Source organism: Oxyura jamaicensis, assembly GCF_011077185.1.
Source record: "Oxyura jamaicensis isolate SHBP4307 breed ruddy duck chromosome 6 unlocalized genomic scaffold, BPBGC_Ojam_1.0 oxy6_random_OJ175, whole genome shotgun sequence".
NCBI lineage: Eukaryota > Metazoa > Chordata > Aves > Anseriformes > Anatidae > Oxyura > Oxyura jamaicensis.
The window spans coordinates 1-15,767 of NW_023303991.1; the positions used below are offsets into that span (position 1 = coordinate 1).

Genomic DNA, 15,767 nt, shown 5'->3' on the forward strand with positions numbered 1-15,767 from the left:
GCCAGCACCCAGCGCCACTGCAGCCTCTCCCCCAGCCCCTGGCACCGCTGCCTGCCAGCCGCACGTCACCAGGGAATGATTCCCCTCCTCCTGGCACCGGGGACCGTGACACTGTGGCTGCTGGCCCTGGGGACAGCCCCACAGAGGGGAGAGGAGAGCAGCAAACCAGCTCAGGGGGACAGCTCAGGGGAGGTGCCGGGGTGGGAGCCCCTTTGGGTTTGTTCGGGGGCTCAGCTACGCCCCGGGGGGGCGAGCACCGGGACATAAGGACAGGTGACAGCCAAGGGACAGCAGCGGTGTCCCCGGGGGGCTCCGTGGGTAAAGCTCAGCGATGCAGCAGCCCCGCAGGGAGCCCCGCTCACAGCTCACAGCCCCTTGTTGAAGTAGACGGTCTGCAGCTGCGGGTCCCTCTCCCGGATCCCAGCTTGGAGTTGGGGCTCCAGGCGACTCACCTGCATCGAGCTGCAGGGACACGGGTGCAGGGGATGGAGGGGGGCACGCACGTTTTCAAGCCTCTGACCGCTCAGAGGAGCAAAAGCAGCTCTGGGGGGTCAGAGGGCACAAGGAGCCCGCCCACGGGGCTCGTGCGCGCGGGCTCGGTGCCCGGCCTTACCTCTTCTGCGGGAAGAGCGCACAGCACAGCGGGGTGGCGAACACCAAGCTGCAGGGGGAGGACAAGGAGAGGAGAAGCAGGGCTGTGCAGCCTGCTCCCACCCGCAGCCGGTCCCTGGGGCAGCCAGGAGGCAGCCCAGCCCCGTGCCCAGCAGCAGGGTGCCCCCCCTGTGCCCCACTCGGTGTGCGCCGCGTGGCCCCAGGGTGCCCCAGGGGGTCACTTACCAGAGTCCCACCAGGCCGACCTGCAGGGGAGCGTTGAGGTAGGGGTACCGCTGCCAGGGAACAGGGGGAGATATGGTGTCAGCAGGCAGGAGGGTGCCCATTTCCCCTGCTGGGTGCCAGCACGGTGCCAGCAGGGTGTCCCCAAGCCCACCGTGCCCTCCCAGCAGCCAGCAGTACCTTCAGGAAGGCTCTCTTCTCCAGGGCGTTCATGATCACTGGAGGGATAGCTAGGGCAGAGGAGAAGGAAATGAGCTCCGTGGGACCCCGTTAAGGGCACCCCAGGGTGGGGTGGGGGCCGGGCACTCACCCATGGCCGGGGCCGCCATGCCGATGCGGGACACCACCACCTGCAAGATGGCCTTCTGCGCTGCGGCCACGGACTCGCCCAGGCGGTTCCCGTTCTCGTCCGTGATGGGGATGCCCAGCTTCAGCTCCCTGCGGGGACAAAGAGGGTGTATCAACGGGGACAGCTCGGAGCGAGGGGCTCCGTGGGACAGCCCGGGTGTCCCAGTGCCCCCTCCCCGCGCAGGCACCCACCTCTGCCTCATCAGCGGGATGTTGATGCAGTTGGCAGCGGCCACGGCCGCGAAAGGCACGTAGCGGCCGATGATGGCTGGCAGGTGCTGGGGGGACAGCAGGGAGCGGGTCACGGAGAGGCTTTGGGGACAGAGCCCGCTGTCCCCAGGTCGGCCACCAGGGAAAACTACCCCCCTCCCTGCTACTCCCAGCTGCTGAAAGCTGCACAGCCCGGGGGGGGGGAGGTGTCCCCTGTCCCCTCCCAGCCCTGGAGGGAGGCCAAGGGACAGGTCACCCCCAGAGCCACCTCTGAGGGTAGGGGCTGCTTCTTGTGCCCCCCCCCAAGCATCGTGTGCCCCACCCAGGTGTTGGGGTGAATGCCCCACTCAGCTCAGACCCCACAGGGGGGTCTCAGCGGGGAGACGATGGGGTCACCGAGGGATGGCGGGGTCACCAAGGGTCCCCTTACCTTGGTGAGAGACTTGAGCCCCAGCGCCGTGACCACCGCCCCGGTGGTCGCGCTCACGTAGGCTGTCCCCAGCTGGCTGCAAGGGGCAGGAGGTGACACCGATGAGCCAGAGCCCACCCCTCTGACGTGCCTTTTCCCAGGCCATCGATGTGCCAGGTCCCCGTGGCAGAGGGGACGCTCACCTGGGGGTGATGGGGGCGTCCCCGCTGCGGTTGGTGTAGTTGACGATGGCGTTGAAGGACTGATTCACCCACTGCCAGAAAACCACGGCCGGCGTGGTCCTGCCGGGCACCACCATCACCCAAAGCAGGGGGACCCCACGGGGCTGGGGGTGAGGGCACGCACCCGTGGGTGCCCTGGGAGGGCATCGGGGGGGGGGCGGTACCTGTAGAAGGTCAGCATGCAGCCGGTGATGGTCATGTTCATGGGCACCTGGGCCGACATGCGCCCGATGAGGAGCATCTTCTCGCCCGTGTCGGGGTGGAAGGCCGAGTCGTAGATGTACTTGGCCCGCCACAGCTGCTCCTCGGTCAGCCCCGGGGGCACGGTGCCAGCCCTGCGGGGGGCATGGAGCCGCTGGCACCCCCAAGGCTCACCCTAAGGGTGCAGGGGGGGGCCGCAGGGTGCCACCCCCGGCCCGTACCCTACCGGTAGTCGTGCACCAGGCGGCGAGCCTCCTCCAGTTTGTCCCCCGACAGCAGCAGGTTGCGGGGGTCGGTGACGGTGAAGAAGTGCCTGGCGCGGCCCTGGAAGGTGCTCTGGTCCCAGCGGGGCTCCCGGATGTCGATGGAGCCGGGCAGCGGGGGGGGCATCCTCTGGGGTGGGGCGGGGGGGGGGCCCAAAACACGGCGACACGGCGACACGGTGACATGGTGACACCCACCCCCCGCGCACCCCTCCATCCCCGGACCCCCCCCAGGAAAATCTCCCCCCCCCGCATGCCCCAGCACCCGCCCGCCCGGTGCCGGGGGGGGGGGTCTCTGAGCCCCCCTCCCCATTCCTTTGCGGTGCCCCCCCCCGGCCCGCCCGCACTCACAGCTCCCGTGCAGCGCCCGCTCCGCACCGCTCCGCACCGCTCCGCACCGCTCGGCGCCGCCGCCGCCCCGCCCCGCTGACGTCCGGGACCGTCACGGGGCCGCCCCGCGGCGGGGGGTGGCCCGGGGGCACCGGGGGGGGGGGGCTAAGCCGGGCCCGGGCCATCTGCGCCGGGCGGCCCCTACGTGCTGCGCGGCACGGCTCGTCACGGAGCGGCCCCCACGCGTGTTTTTTATTTTGTTTTTGCGTGGGGACGCATCCAGGCGTGCTTATGTACGCCCGTGCCCCCGCCCCGCGGTGTTGGTGCCAGTTCCACGCGTGTCCGTGTGCGCCCACGCGTGTTTTACGCGCGCCACGGGGTGGCACCGGGGAGGAGCCCCGCGCAAGGCGGGCGCGGGGCAGGGATGGGCACGCGTCCACGCGTGTTCCACCGGCTGGGGGGGGGACACACGCGTGTTCGCGGCGCTGCGGGGGCAGCCAGCCCACCCCCCCCGGCAGCCCTGCGCCCCGCCTGGCCGCCGCACATCACCTGAAACCGCCGCGGTGTCGGGTTCGCGGAGCCGGCGCCGGCCCCGCCGTGGGTCACGGGGGGGTTTTGTGGGGGGGTGAAATGTGCCGTGGGGGAGGGGGGGCAGCGGCTCGCATCGCGGGGGGGGGGACACACGCACCCCCCACCCCACGCAGAAAAAAATACCCGCGCACCCGCCCCGCGCTTCTCTCCCGTTGTGCGCAAAGCCCAGCCCCGCATCCACCGCCCCACGCAGCCCCCCCGGGGGGAGCCTCGGCCCCAGCGCCCCCCCCAGGGCGTCCCGCGGAGGAGGGGGGGGGTGACACGGGGCTCCCCCCGCTGCTCAGGGCCAGCCCCGGCAGCTTGAGCGACAGCTCCCCCGGCCGGCACACCGCCGGGACGGCCAATCCCCGCGGGCAGCGGCGGGGGGAGGCGGTGCTGTGTGCCCCCCCCCTCGTCCTCTCCATCCCCCCCGCGCTGCCGGTGTCTCTTTCGCAGGTGGCACCATGGGGACAGGTGAGGAGGGCACGGGGGGGGGGGAGCCCGGAGGCTGCAGGGGGCCCCCGGAGCCGTGCGCCCCGTCGGGGAGGGGGCACCGCTGGGTGCTGCCGGAGGGGGGCTGGGGACGTGGGGGGGGGAGGGAATCGGGACGTGGGGGGGTGCTGCCGGGTGGCGGGGACACCGCCGTGTCCCCCTCGCTGTCGCCGCAGGCACGGCGACATCACTTATTTATGGAGGTCAGGCCGGGGCGAGCGGGGGGCGGTGCGCCCACGCTGGGAAAATCCCCCCCGCGGGAATGGGGCGAGCGTGGGGGGGGGGGAGGAAGGGCACGGGGGGGGGGGGGATGGGGAGCTGCCCCCTCCCGGTGCAAATCCCCGCGGGGCCGGATCCTGCCCGGCCACCAGGTCCTGAGGTCCCCGCGATGCCACCCAGGAGCCCTGCAGCCGTGCGTTCCCCAGGGCGCAATGGGACGGGGTGTGCGGGTAGAGGGGGGGGACACCAGGACACAGGGCTTGAAGGCCCCCCCCCCCACGCCACTTATTGTCCCCGCAGGTTGTGCCACCGTGCCCGGGACCCCTCCTGCCGCCAGCCCCCAGCCGGCCCCGGCGCTGCGCTGCTGAGGAGCTCGCCCCAGCCCGGGCATGTGCTGCTGGAGGGTGCCACGGCCCCCCCCCCGCCGGCGGGCAGCCCGGGCCCCGTGAGCACCCGGCGAGCCCCAGCCCGGCCGCACGGCCACCACCATGGCCCAGGGCTGGGAGGACGCGGAGATGACGGTGCCCGGGCGGTCGCGGAGCTCGAGCAGCGAGGTCAGCCTGGCGCCCCGCTGCCTGCTCAGCAAGCAGAGCCGCCTGCTCAACGGGGCCGTGCGGAGCGCCCGCGCCACGTCCCCCATGGGGCGCGTCATCCTCATCAACTCGCCCATCGAAGGTGCGTGGGAGCCTGACCGGACCCCCGGCCCACGGGAAGGGACGCTCAGGTCCCGTCCCGCGTCTCCAGCCCGGTGACACGGCTGTCCCCGCAGCCAGCAGCAATGAGAGCGACGTTATCAACGCCATCACGGTGGAGAAGAGCGCGGACGGCAAGCTGGGCTTCAGCGTCCGTGGTGGCTCCGAGCACGGGCTGGGCATCTTCGTGAGCAAGGTGGAGGAGGGCAGCGCTGCCGGTAAGTGGGAGGGGGCGAGGGACACCGGTGGGGACGGACACGTGCCACCAAGATGCTCCAGAGAGCCACCTGGGACGTGGTGCCACAGTGGTGGTGCCAGCTTTGGTGGCATCTCCTGGACCCACTGGGTTCGAATGAGCTTGGGGACACACGTGGGGAGGACACGGCCTGGTCTTACTTGGGGACAGAGCACCCAGCAAGGGCATTGGCACAATTTTGGGTGCCCGTCCGAGCCGCTCGCCCCTCGCAGAGCAGGCTGGGCTGTGCGTGGGCGACAAGATCACGGAGGTGAACAGCGTGAGCCTGGAGAACATCACCATGAGCAGCGCCGTCAAGGTCCTCACCGGCAACAACCGCCTGCGCATGGTGGTGCGGCGCATGGGCCGCGTGCCGGGCATCAAGTTCTCCAAGGAGAAGACGGCCTGGTGAGCAGGGCACCGGCACCCCAAAACCCCGTGGAGAGCCCGGTGGGGGCTGCTGTGGGGCAGGGAGGAAGCAGAGGTGGGGGACCCTCAGGGTGGGCTGCACTGGAGGTCCCCCAAAGATGGGAAAGCCCAGGGAGGGTGCAGGGTGGGATAGGAAGGTCTGGAGTAGGCAAGGTAGGTGCGAGCCCCATCCTCACCACCCCAATCACTGTCCTCCACTGGGTGACACCCATGTCCCCATCCCACTGGGGGACACGAGCTGGACCCCTGAGCCCCCCCCCCAACACCATGCCCCAGGGTGGACGTGGTGAACAGGCGCCTGGTGGTGGAGAAGAGCGGCTCGACGCCGTCGGAGAGCGGCTCAGAGGACGGCCTGCGGCGCATCGTCCACCTCTACACCACCTCCGACGACTACTGCCTGGGCTTCAACATCCGCGGCGGCCGCGAGTTCGGCCTCGGCATCTACGTCTCCAAGTACGGCCACCCGCGTGTCCTCGGCTCTGGGGGGCACGAGGGGGACACAGCACCGGGTTCCCGCTGGGGCTCAGCACCCTGCCCTGGATGAGGCTGGGGCATCACCATCCTGGGTGCCGGCGCATGGGACTGCCCGGGGAAAGGTGCGGGGCTCTGTCCCCATCCTGCCCCCCTGCTGCCCTTAGGGTGGACCCCGGGGGGCTGGCAGAGCAGAACGGCATTCGGGTGGGCGACCAAGTCCTTGCAGCCAACGGAGTCAAGTTCGAAGACATAAGCCATAGCAAGGCGGTGGAGGTGCTCAAGGGGCAGACCCACATCATGCTGACCATCAAGGTACCCGTGCCCGGCCCCGCGGGACCCCGGGGGTCGGCGTGCCCCCACGCTGGCTCTGCCCCAGCTCATCCCGGTGCCGGGGGGGTTGGCACGGCCGCGGGCTGGTTGGGTTTCAGGCTGGTGGGAGGGGGATGCATTATTCATGGCTGGCACCCGGATCGGGTTCGGCCGGCACGCGCTGACCCCCACATCTTCTCCCTCTGTGCCTAGGAGACCGGGCGGTTCCCTGCCTACAAGGAGATGGTGGCCGAGTACTGCTGGCTCAGCCGCTGTAAGGACAGGGCCACCCGGGTACCGGGGGCACACGCGGAGGGGCTGGGACCCCCGTGGAAGGGAGGTCCGGAGGACACAGGGACCCCAATGCCCAAGTGGGGAGGGAGAAGGTCCGTGTGCCGTGGGGTCCCCACAGGTTCTCTGTCCTGGGAGGGGACATAAAGCTCCCTGTGCCACAGACAGCACCCCCGCAGTGCCCATGGCCTTGCAGGGTCCCACGTGTCCCCACCCATGGAGGGGACACAAGGATCCCTGTGCCATGGTCCCGGTGATCTCACGCTCCCCCACGTCCCCATCCCTTTGCTACGTCCCCATCCCTTTGCCTGTAGTCCCCATGTCCCCCATCCTCAGGCTGGATCCAAAGTTCCCACGTCCCCACGATGCGTCACCCACCCCGTGTCCCCGCCGTGCCTTTGCAGTGACCAACGGGCAGCTGCAGCAGCTGTCGCAGACGTCAGAGACCAGCTCCTCCATCTCCTCCTACTCTTCGGGGCCACCACCGGCGGCGGTGAACGGGCTGGGGACGGCGGCCCCGGGGCCACCCACCCGCACCGTGGACGTGGCCATCTCCACGGAGGACGGGCCGCGGCGGGGCTGGGCACGGGAGCGCGCCGAGCGGGCCATGCAGACGGACCCAGCCACCGAGGGGCTGCCGGAGACGCGGCGCACCATGCGGCCCCCCCGAGCTGCTGCGGGACACGGCCATCCGGGGCCAGGGCACCCGCGAGCCCCCCGGTACCCACCCGCGCCGCACCTTCAGCCACTCGCCCAAAACGGCGCTGCTGCTGGCGCTCAGCCGGCCTCGGCAGCCCATCACACGCTCCCAAAGCGACCTCACCGTCGCTGGTAGGCACCCGGGCGCTGCACCACCCTACGGGGCTGTCCTCCAGTCGGTGCCCCCCAGATACGCCCCGAAACCCCCCCCCACCAGCCCCCAACCCCCTCAATTCGCCCCTCTCTATCCTCAGAGGAGAAGCGGAAGAAGGAGAAGCCGGAGGGACAGGGGGCACAGGGGCCCCCCCCCCGGGCTGCACCGCTCCAAGACCCTCGTCAACCTCTTCTTCAAGGGCGGCCGTGCCACCAGCCAGAGCTGGGCCCCCCCCAGCCAGGACCCCCCCCGGCTCCGAGCGCCGGGCACGCGCCAAGTCCCCGGGGCGCCCCGATGGGGACAGAGGTACCGAGCTGGGGGACAGGGACCTGGCCTGGCACAGGTCCCCCCTTATGGTGCACCACATGGGGGGGAGCGTGGAAAGGGGGTGCCCCCGTGTTCACAGTTTCATCCTCCCCCCGGGTGCTCACCTGTCTCCATCTCCCTTGCAGTAGGCGCCGTGCAGAAGTTTGTCATCCGGAGCCTGAAGCGGGGTAACGGGGGTGCCCACGGGGTGGCTGCGGGGCAGCTCCTGCATGCGCCTGTCCCTGCACGGTGTGCCCAAGCGAGGGGGTGGCACCAGGGGGGTCCCCAAATCTGCAGCTGCGTGTGTTTGCATGTCTGTGTGACTTTGGCATGGGCCGAGCCCACCAGCACCGGTGGGGTGCGTGGGTTTGGGGCTGGCAGTGGGCACGGGGCGCCCCTGCCCCGCTGGCCACCCCCTGCTCTGCCTCCCCGCAGAGAAAAGCCGCCGTGCCAGCATCCTGGCCCTGGCCGGCCCCACGGCCCCGCAGCCCAACGGCAGCGACCCCGAGGCACGGCTCCCGCTCATCCAGGACACGGCGGCGCGGCTGCTCAGCCCCGACGAGGTGACGGCCGTGCTCCGCCACTGCACCCGGGTACGGCACCGCGGGGACGCCGGGCAGCTCCGCGGCCCCGGTGGGGGACAGAAGGGGGCACGGGGTTCGGGGACCCGCCGCCGACACCCGCCCTGTGCCCGCAGTACCTGCACGAGGGCAGCGTGGAGGATCTGGTGAGGCCGCTGCTCGCCATCCTGGACCGGCCCGAGAAGGTGCTGCTGCTGCGGGACGTGAGGTGGGGCTGGGGGCACCCCGGGGTGGACCCAAAGCCTCGTGTCCTGGTCACCACCCGCAGCCCGGTCCCGTTGTGTCCCCCCAGGAGCGTGGTGGCCCCCACGGACCTGGGCCGCTTCGACAGCATGGTGATGCCCCTGGAGCTGGAAGCCTTCGATGCCCTCAAGAGCCGCTCAGGTAGAGCCCGGCCCCAAAGAGCCGTGGGGAGGGTTTGGGGAGGGGGCGCAGGGGTGACCCCCGCTGCTCTCCCCCCCCCTCAGTGCGGTCGCCTGCCCTCCGCCCGGCCCACCACGACGTCCCCCCCCAAGAGACACCTCATCACGCCAGTGCCTGGTGGGTGCCGCCGGGGTGCCAGGAGGGGACAGGGGTTGGGGACAGCGTGGGAGGAGGGAAATGGGGAGCTCGGCTACAAGGAAGGGTGCAGGGGGTGCCAGGGGAGAGGGGGTCCCTGGGTGCTGGGCGTTATGGGGTCCCTGGGGAGAGAGGGGTCTGGGGTCCTGGGGGTTCCTGGAGGAGGGTGATCCAGGGCCCGTGGTCTTTGGACACCTCACCCCCCCCCCCCCCCCCCCCCCCCCTCATTGCAGACTACCGCGGCGGCTTCCTGCTGAAGCCAGCGGGGGCCCCGGAACTGGAGGAAGCTGGGGGGCTGCCGTCGAGCCCGTCCCGTCCACGGGCATCCCCCAGCCCCCACCGGCTTCACCCCCGCTCCTACACCCCGCTCCCCGACGTGCCAGTGGACGCCTACGCCAGCACCAGCGGCCCCTCGCCCACCCCAGGGCCAGGACCCCCCAACTGGCTGCTGGCCGAGCCCCCCCCGCGAGGGGCGCAGGCGCTCGCGCAGCCCCCAGCCCACCCGGCGCACGGAGCCCCCCGGGGTGGGCGAGGACGGGCGCTGCTCAGGGCTGGGAAAGCCCCGGAGGGCACAGGCCCCCCTCGCACCCCTCTTTGGGGGGCCAGGAGGGGAGGCGGGAGGTGAGCCGGCCACTAACGGCCCCAAGGAGGAGGAGGAGGAGGAGGAGGAAGAGCGGCTGCTGACCGTCACCCTCTCCAAGCTGAAGCACTCGCTGGGTGCGTGGGTCTTGCTGGGAGGGTCTGGGGGGGATGACACAGGGTGGGGATTGGATGGGGAACCCCCCGTCTGGGCACCTTTGGGGTGGGTGGGATCCCCTTGGCAAGGGGTGGCCCGTTTATGGGGACAGGGACACGGGTGAAGCCCTCAGCAGTGCCAGTTCCCGTTCCTCCAGCCTCATGCCCTCGTGTAGGGCCGGAGAGAGGCCATGCAGCCCCATGGGGGTGTGGGGGGGGGGGGGGGGGGGTGACACCCCAGCTACCTGGCCCCAAAGGCATCGGGGTTCCCTTGCAGGGATCAGCATCTCGGGTGGCATCGAGTCGCGGGCGCAGCCGGTGGTGAAGATCGAGAAGATCTTCCCCGGGGGAGCCGCCTTCCTCAGCGGCGTCCTCAAGGTACGCAGCTGCCATCTGGGGGGGGGGACCTGACCCCCCCCAGGGTGGGACAGGGACCCCATCCCCTTGCCCCCAAGCCTTCCTGGGGCTGCTTTTCACCCCGCTGCCTTCCCCCTTGGGGCCAGGCGGGGCACGAGCTGGTGTCGGTGGACGGCGAGAGCCTGCAGAACGTGACGCACCAGCGGGCCGTGGACATCATCCGCCAGGCGTACCGCAACAAAGCCAAGGAGCCCATGGAGCTGGTGGTGCGGGTGCCCGGCCGCCCCCCGGAGTGACACCAAAAATACCTGCCCCCCCCCCCCCCCCCCCCCGGGGCTGAGAAGCCTTCCCGCGACCCCACGGAGCCGGCTCATTCCTGCAGCGAGCTGTGGCCGGCCTCAGCGGGCAGGGACAGGGGACCCGCGGGCACCGAGGAGCTGCCCAAAGAGGGACCGAGGTGGGGGCACGTTGGGGTACGGAAAAGGGGGGGGGGGCACACACACACAAGTGGACCTGACCCTGCTCCGGCCACACGGACGCTGCCCTGCAAAAACACAGCCAGGGGCTTGTTTTTAATCGGTGTTTCCAGGTGGTACAAGGGCGAGCCGGGCTCTGGAAATGGGACACAACCGAAATAAAGTACAAAAATACAATTCCACCCCCCTCCCCCCCCCCCCCCAAACAGCTTGGGGGCGAGCAAGCCAGAGCTGGGCACGGCCAGGCTTTTCCTTTGGTTTGACCCCGTGGGCACAGAGCCTGTCCCCCACCCCGGTGTCCCCGAGGTGTCCCCCACTGGTGACCAGCGCTGGCTGCCCCGCACCGAGCCCCTCTCCCCCGGGCCGAGCAGGCTGGGCATCACAGGGGCACGAGCTGGGCTTTTTTTTTTGGGGGGGGGGGGGAGACACACAGGGATGCTGGGGCAAGGGCATGGGGAAGGCACTGAGGGCAACGCGCCCGGTGGCGGGGGTGAGGGGTCCACAGCCAGGCAGGGCGTGAGCACAGAGAGGGCGCCGTTTTTTGGTAGGTCCTATAAAAATAGAGTTATTTAAAATGGCACAGAAACGAATCCCCTGACAAACACGCTGGGGGGGGGGGGAGAGGGAAGGCAGGGACAGGGCACGGGCTGGGTGACAGTGCTGGGAGGGACAAGAGGGAGGGGACAAGCCGCCCTCCCCGTGCCCAAGGTGACCCCGGCTGAAGGCAGCGCTGCTAATCCTGGGCGCTAAGAGGATCAGCAGGAACCAGCCCCAGGCGGACCCGGGGCCGTGACGCAGCACCCCCCGGCCCCACAGCTCCAGGGCACCCCCCTGCCGTAGCGGGGGGGCCAACACAACCTCACCCCAACACCTCGATGCCAGGGAGGGGGCAGCTCCCGAGGTCCCCTCTGCCCCCTCCCAGCACCGGCGGTCTCTGCATAGCGGGAGCAGAGTGGGGACCCCCGCTCCCAGCCCCCAAAATCCCGGGGGCTGGAGCCCCCCCCACCCTCCGAGCAGGGGCCCGGGGCGGGCAGCATCTCAGATCTCGGTGGCCGTGATCTCCTCAAAGGGTGGGTCCGGCCCGGGGGGGTCGCAGGGCTCTGAGGACGACGGGGGGTCCTCGCCCTGCAGCCGGAGGTGCTGGAGGCGCTGCTCGAGGCGCCGGTTGCGGCGGTACATCTGGATGTAGTTGTACTGCAGCTGCTTCTGGTAGCGGATCACCCGCTCCTTCTCGCCCTGCCACGTGCTCCGCTCCTGCTCGAAGGCGTCCCGCTGCTCCTGCCCGCGCCGCCTCTCCAGGGCCACCTCCGCCCGCAGCCTCTCCAGCTGCCTCCGCAGCCCCGCCATGCCCCGCGCCTCCTCGCCGGGCTCCGGGCAGCCCTCGCCGGGCTCGGGGCAGCGTCCGCGGGCGGCTTCCCGCAGCCCCGCCACCTCCTGCTCCAGCCGGCCCGCCTTGGCGCGGAAGAGGTCGGCCTCGCTCTTGCGGCGCTGCAGTTCGTTGGCGCACACCTCCAGCTCCAGCGCCTTGAGCCGGGCGGCCTCCTGCAGCCCCCGCGCCTGCTGCTCGCCCGCCTGCAGCTCGGCCCGCGCCTCCCGCAGCTGCGCCCGCAGCACCAGCAGCTCCGTGCCCCGCTGCGCCAGCTCCGCCTGCGACTCCTTCAGCTGCTGCTTCAGCAGAGAGATCTCCCCCGACTTCTGGCACACCTGCGGGTAGCAGCGGTGGTTCAGGTGCTGCGTCCCCGTCCCAGCCTCTCGGAGCTGGGGATGCCGCAGCCACCCCGAGCCCGGCCAGGCAGGGATGTCGCCGCATTGTGGCTCACCTCCCACTTGGTCTCCTCGAGCCGGGGTCCCAGCTCGGTGTGCTCCCTCTGGAAGGAGGCGCAGCGCCGCTCCAGCAGCTCCCGCTCCTGCAGCAGCTGGGCAAAGTCCTCCTGCAGCTGCTTCTTCTCCTGCTGCAGCTGCAGCACCTGGAGCTGCAGGACCTGCTGCCCGCGCTGCGCCTGCTGGGCCGCCTGCCGCACCTGGGCTGCGCAGCGCTGCCGCAAACCCTCCAGCTCCTGCTCGCAGCGCCGCTGCTTCTCCTCGTACACCTGGGCACGGGACACACGGGATGGGGACCCCCATACCACCACCCCCACGTCCTCACGGCTGGAGAGGGGTGTCCTGGAGGACCGAGCTTCCCGGAGTGGGATGGAGTGCTGCTGCCCCCATGGCCTCGGCAGGCTGGACCCCAAAATGTGCATCCGGAGTCTCCAAGGGGGTCCCTCAACCCCACACCATGGGGACAACCCAAATCCTAAGCCCTACCCCAAAAGCAGGCCCACGCACGGGGGCTGTATGACTCCCCCACCACCACCAGCACCACTGAGGAGCTCCCCAAAAACCCAGGCCCGTTTCAGACCCCGCGGGCACCTACCTGGCAGATGGCCACCTCGTTCTCGTCCAGGCTGTCACGCAGCAGCTGCAGCTCGGCCTCCCTCTCCCGCAGCTTGTCCTCCAGCTCGCGCACCAGCAGGGCCTCCTCGCCGGGCAGGGGCGAGCGCCCGCAGGAGCCGCTCTCGGAGGAGGGCCGGCCCCGGCCGCTCAGCGAGCCCGTGCTCTTGCTGGAGGACGAGCGCCCGCTGTCCGAGTTGGAGGGGCCGGCCGGCGGGCGGTAGCCACCCGGGGGCTCGGGGTGGCCGTGGGGGGTGGCCGGGAGGGCGCCCGCCTCGGCGTGCTGGCTGCAGCCCGTGCTGTAGGTGGGCAGGCTGGACAGGGAGTTGCGCCCCGAGTCTGAGAGCGTGCCCGAGTGGCTGCTGGCGCGGCAGCTCAGCGAGCCGGGCTTGTCGGCCCCGGCGGCCCCCAGCAAGTGGGTGAGGCTCACCTGGCTCTCCGAGAGCGCCGGGGCCGCCGGGCGCACCCCCAGGCTGGCCGGCCCCGGAGCAGTCCGGATTTTGGGTACCACTGGTTTGAAGGCCATGGGGCGGATCAGGGTCTTCTCCACGTTCTGGGAAAGGAAAGAGGCAAGAGCGTGGCTCCGGGAGCTGGAAGCCTCCAGAGGGCTGGCCCTGCACCACAGGAGGGCTTGATAACCCTCTGATCCTGTCCCCATGCAACACTTTGAGGTGTCCCCAACCCAAAAACTTCCATGTGCTGAAGGAGACAAACACCAGATGCTCTCTGCTCCAGCCCTGCCACCCGATGGGGTCAGAAAAGCTCCCACATTCACAGGCCCACCCCTGGCACGAGGAAGGGGACATGAGGAGCACAGAGACCACCTCTGCCCCAGGGACAGGGACAACATGACCACGCAGCCCCTACCCACGCACCCAGGCACCTCTCCCCGAGGCCCCCATCCCCAGCACAGCACTGGGTGCTGAGCAGAGACCCCAGCACCTCTCCCACCGTACCTCCTCCAGCTTGCCGGACACGGGGACAAGCTTGGGGGGCGGCCCCCGAATGCTGCCGCTGGGGGCTCGGTCATCCCGGGCCTCGTCTGAATCGCTGCAGGGGCTGACGGGAGAGGCGGCCTCCAGCCACTCCCCGTGGAAACCTTCGTTGGCATAGGCATGGGCGACGCCGGGCGCAGCAGAGCAGGGCTTTTTGGGGGGGCAGAGCGTGGAGCAGGGGGTCTGGGGGGCTGGCCCGCAGCAGCCCGTCGTGCACACGGAAGGAGCCCCCGCCGCCGGGGGGCTGGCAGGAGCGGTCGTGGCAGGGCCGGCCGGCGATGAGGCTGCCCACGCTGCCCATGGCGCCCCGCGAGGACGGGGGGGGAGCGGGCGGCGGCGCGGAGCTGGGCGGCCCCCTCAGGGGCGGCCTCGATGGAGACGGGCAGGGTCTGCACGATGGCCATGGCGGGGGGGGCCCCCGGCGGGCTGGGGGGCGCGGGCAGCCTGCGGGGAAGAGAAACACAGCATGGGGACACTGGGTATCAGCAGAAAACCCATTCACACACCCCCCCCCATGGCACCCCCGATAAAGGGGTGCCGGGGGGCAGGAGCAAGGGATGGCCTGCAAGGGATGCCCCGGGCAGGAGGAGGCACCAAGTGAAGTAGAATAAAGCTGGGATTAGCTGGGGGGGGGGGGGGGGAACAGGGCACGGTGGGGGCTGTCCTGCTGCCCCAGACCCTGCCCCACTTGCTGCCCTTGTTCTGCCCCACAGCATCGCCACGCTGCCGTGCCCCAGCTCCCTGCCCTCAGGACACCCAAACACCCCCCGGGGCGTGTCCCACCGCACCCAGCACCCCAAACATCCCGTCCCAAAGCACCCCCTGCACCCCCACACCACACCGCACTGCCCTACAACTCCGAGACCCCCCCAGCACCCCCAAACCCTGCCCTGCTCACCCCCTACCCCCCCTCCCCATCCTTGCGTGCCCCACAGCCCCCCCACCCCACCTCATAGCCCCCAGCAGCCCCCAGGCCCCCTTCCCAGTCCCGCACCCCCCAGCCCCATACCCCCAGCCCCCCCCCCCAACCCCGCTGTCCCCAAGCCCCCAGCGCCCCGACGGGCGGCCCCTAGAGGACCCCCCCGGCTCCGGGGCTACCGGGGGGCTACGGGGGATAACCGCCCCCCCCCCCGGGCCGGCCCGACACCCACCTGGGCCGGGGCGCCCCATGATGCGCTCGGGCCGCCTCGCTCCGCCCGCCGGGCTGGCACCGCCCCGGCTCCCTCCGGGCCGCCCCCGGGGCCGCCCCCTGGGTCCCGCCGGCCCCCGGCACCGGCACGGCCAGCGGGGGACCCCCAGCCACCGTGTGCTCCCCCCGCCCCCCGCCAAGGATGGGATGGGGGGTGCCCCCCATGCCCTATAGGTACCGGGGGTCCCAGCCCCACGGCAGCAGGACCTCGCTGTAGGGCCGGGGCGCTGCCACCTGCAGCCCGCCCGGTCACCGGGGCTCCCCCCGGGGACCCCCCCCCCCGGTCCCCTGGGCGCCCCCCCGGTGCTCACCTCGCCAGCCGCGGCCCATCCGGGCGGCGTGCCCGGCTCCCGGCTCGGCTCCGTCGCCCCCTGCAGCGGGAAAGAGCCGGGGGGGGGAACGGGTCAGGGCGCACGGGGACCCCCGGAGCCCGCCCGGGGCCGGCGGGGGGGACGCGAGCAGCGGGGGGAGCCGTGCCGGGGGCGGGCGGCGGCGCCTCCATCTTCTCCTCCTTCCCCCCCCCCCCCGCCGCCGGCCCGGGGCATGGGGGGGGGCGAGCGGCCGGGACCGGGCTGCAGCCCCCGGGAACCCCACCGGTGCAAGCAGCCGGTGAGCACCGGGGGGGCTCCCCCCGGCCCCAGCACGGCGGCGGGGGCCCGGTCCCGGCCCCCTTCGTCCGCCCGCCCCGCGGGGCCCGGGCCGTTCCGGGAGCCCCCCCCCCCAACCACCCCCGCCA

At 71.5% G+C, this 15,767-nt stretch overlaps 3 protein-coding genes across 3 annotated transcripts; 1 reads left to right on the forward strand and 2 right to left on the reverse strand.

The window, feature by feature from the left end:
* Window positions 1-219: 219 nt before the first annotated feature.
* On the reverse strand, window positions 220-2,958 carry LOC118157475 (sideroflexin-1-like). The gene is made up of 11 exons (XM_035311824.1): window positions 2,859-2,958; window positions 2,471-2,637; window positions 2,208-2,378; window positions 2,005-2,103; window positions 1,823-1,898; window positions 1,375-1,460; window positions 1,145-1,272; window positions 1,015-1,064; window positions 838-887; window positions 614-661; window positions 220-462 (listed from the first exon to the last, which is right to left on the reverse strand). Exons 2-11 carry the CDS (start codon window positions 2,632-2,634, stop codon window positions 366-368), a joined length of 969 nt encoding a protein of 322 aa, XP_035167715.1. The 5' UTR covers window positions 2,635-2,637; window positions 2,859-2,958; the 3' UTR covers window positions 220-365.
* A 685-nt stretch (window positions 2,959-3,643) lies between these two features.
* PDZD7 (PDZ domain containing 7) lies at window positions 3,644-10,406 on the forward strand. The gene is given in 19 exon segments (XM_035311822.1): window positions 3,644-3,881; window positions 4,419-4,793; window positions 4,888-5,028; window positions 5,279-5,453; window positions 5,751-5,927; window positions 6,113-6,260; window positions 6,471-6,531; window positions 6,953-7,209; window positions 7,211-7,379; window positions 7,502-7,714; window positions 7,716-7,895; window positions 8,143-8,300; window positions 8,405-8,496; window positions 8,581-8,672; window positions 8,756-8,790; window positions 8,792-8,828; window positions 9,102-9,563; window positions 9,859-9,959; window positions 10,085-10,406. Coding segments are annotated over 18 exon segments (2,835 nt in total). The 5' UTR covers window positions 3,644-3,881; window positions 4,419-4,606; the 3' UTR covers window positions 10,235-10,406.
* An 80-nt stretch (window positions 10,407-10,486) lies between these two features.
* Window positions 10,487-15,423, reverse strand: LZTS2 (leucine zipper tumor suppressor 2; the record flags this gene model as incomplete). The annotated part of the gene is given in 8 exon segments (XM_035311823.1): window positions 10,487-12,118; window positions 12,235-12,504; window positions 12,831-13,400; window positions 13,804-14,004; window positions 14,006-14,164; window positions 14,166-14,255; window positions 14,257-14,286; window positions 15,343-15,423. Coding segments are annotated over 8 exon segments (2,067 nt in total), but the record flags the coding sequence as incomplete, so codon positions are not given.
* Window positions 15,424-15,767: the final 344 nt, after the last annotated feature.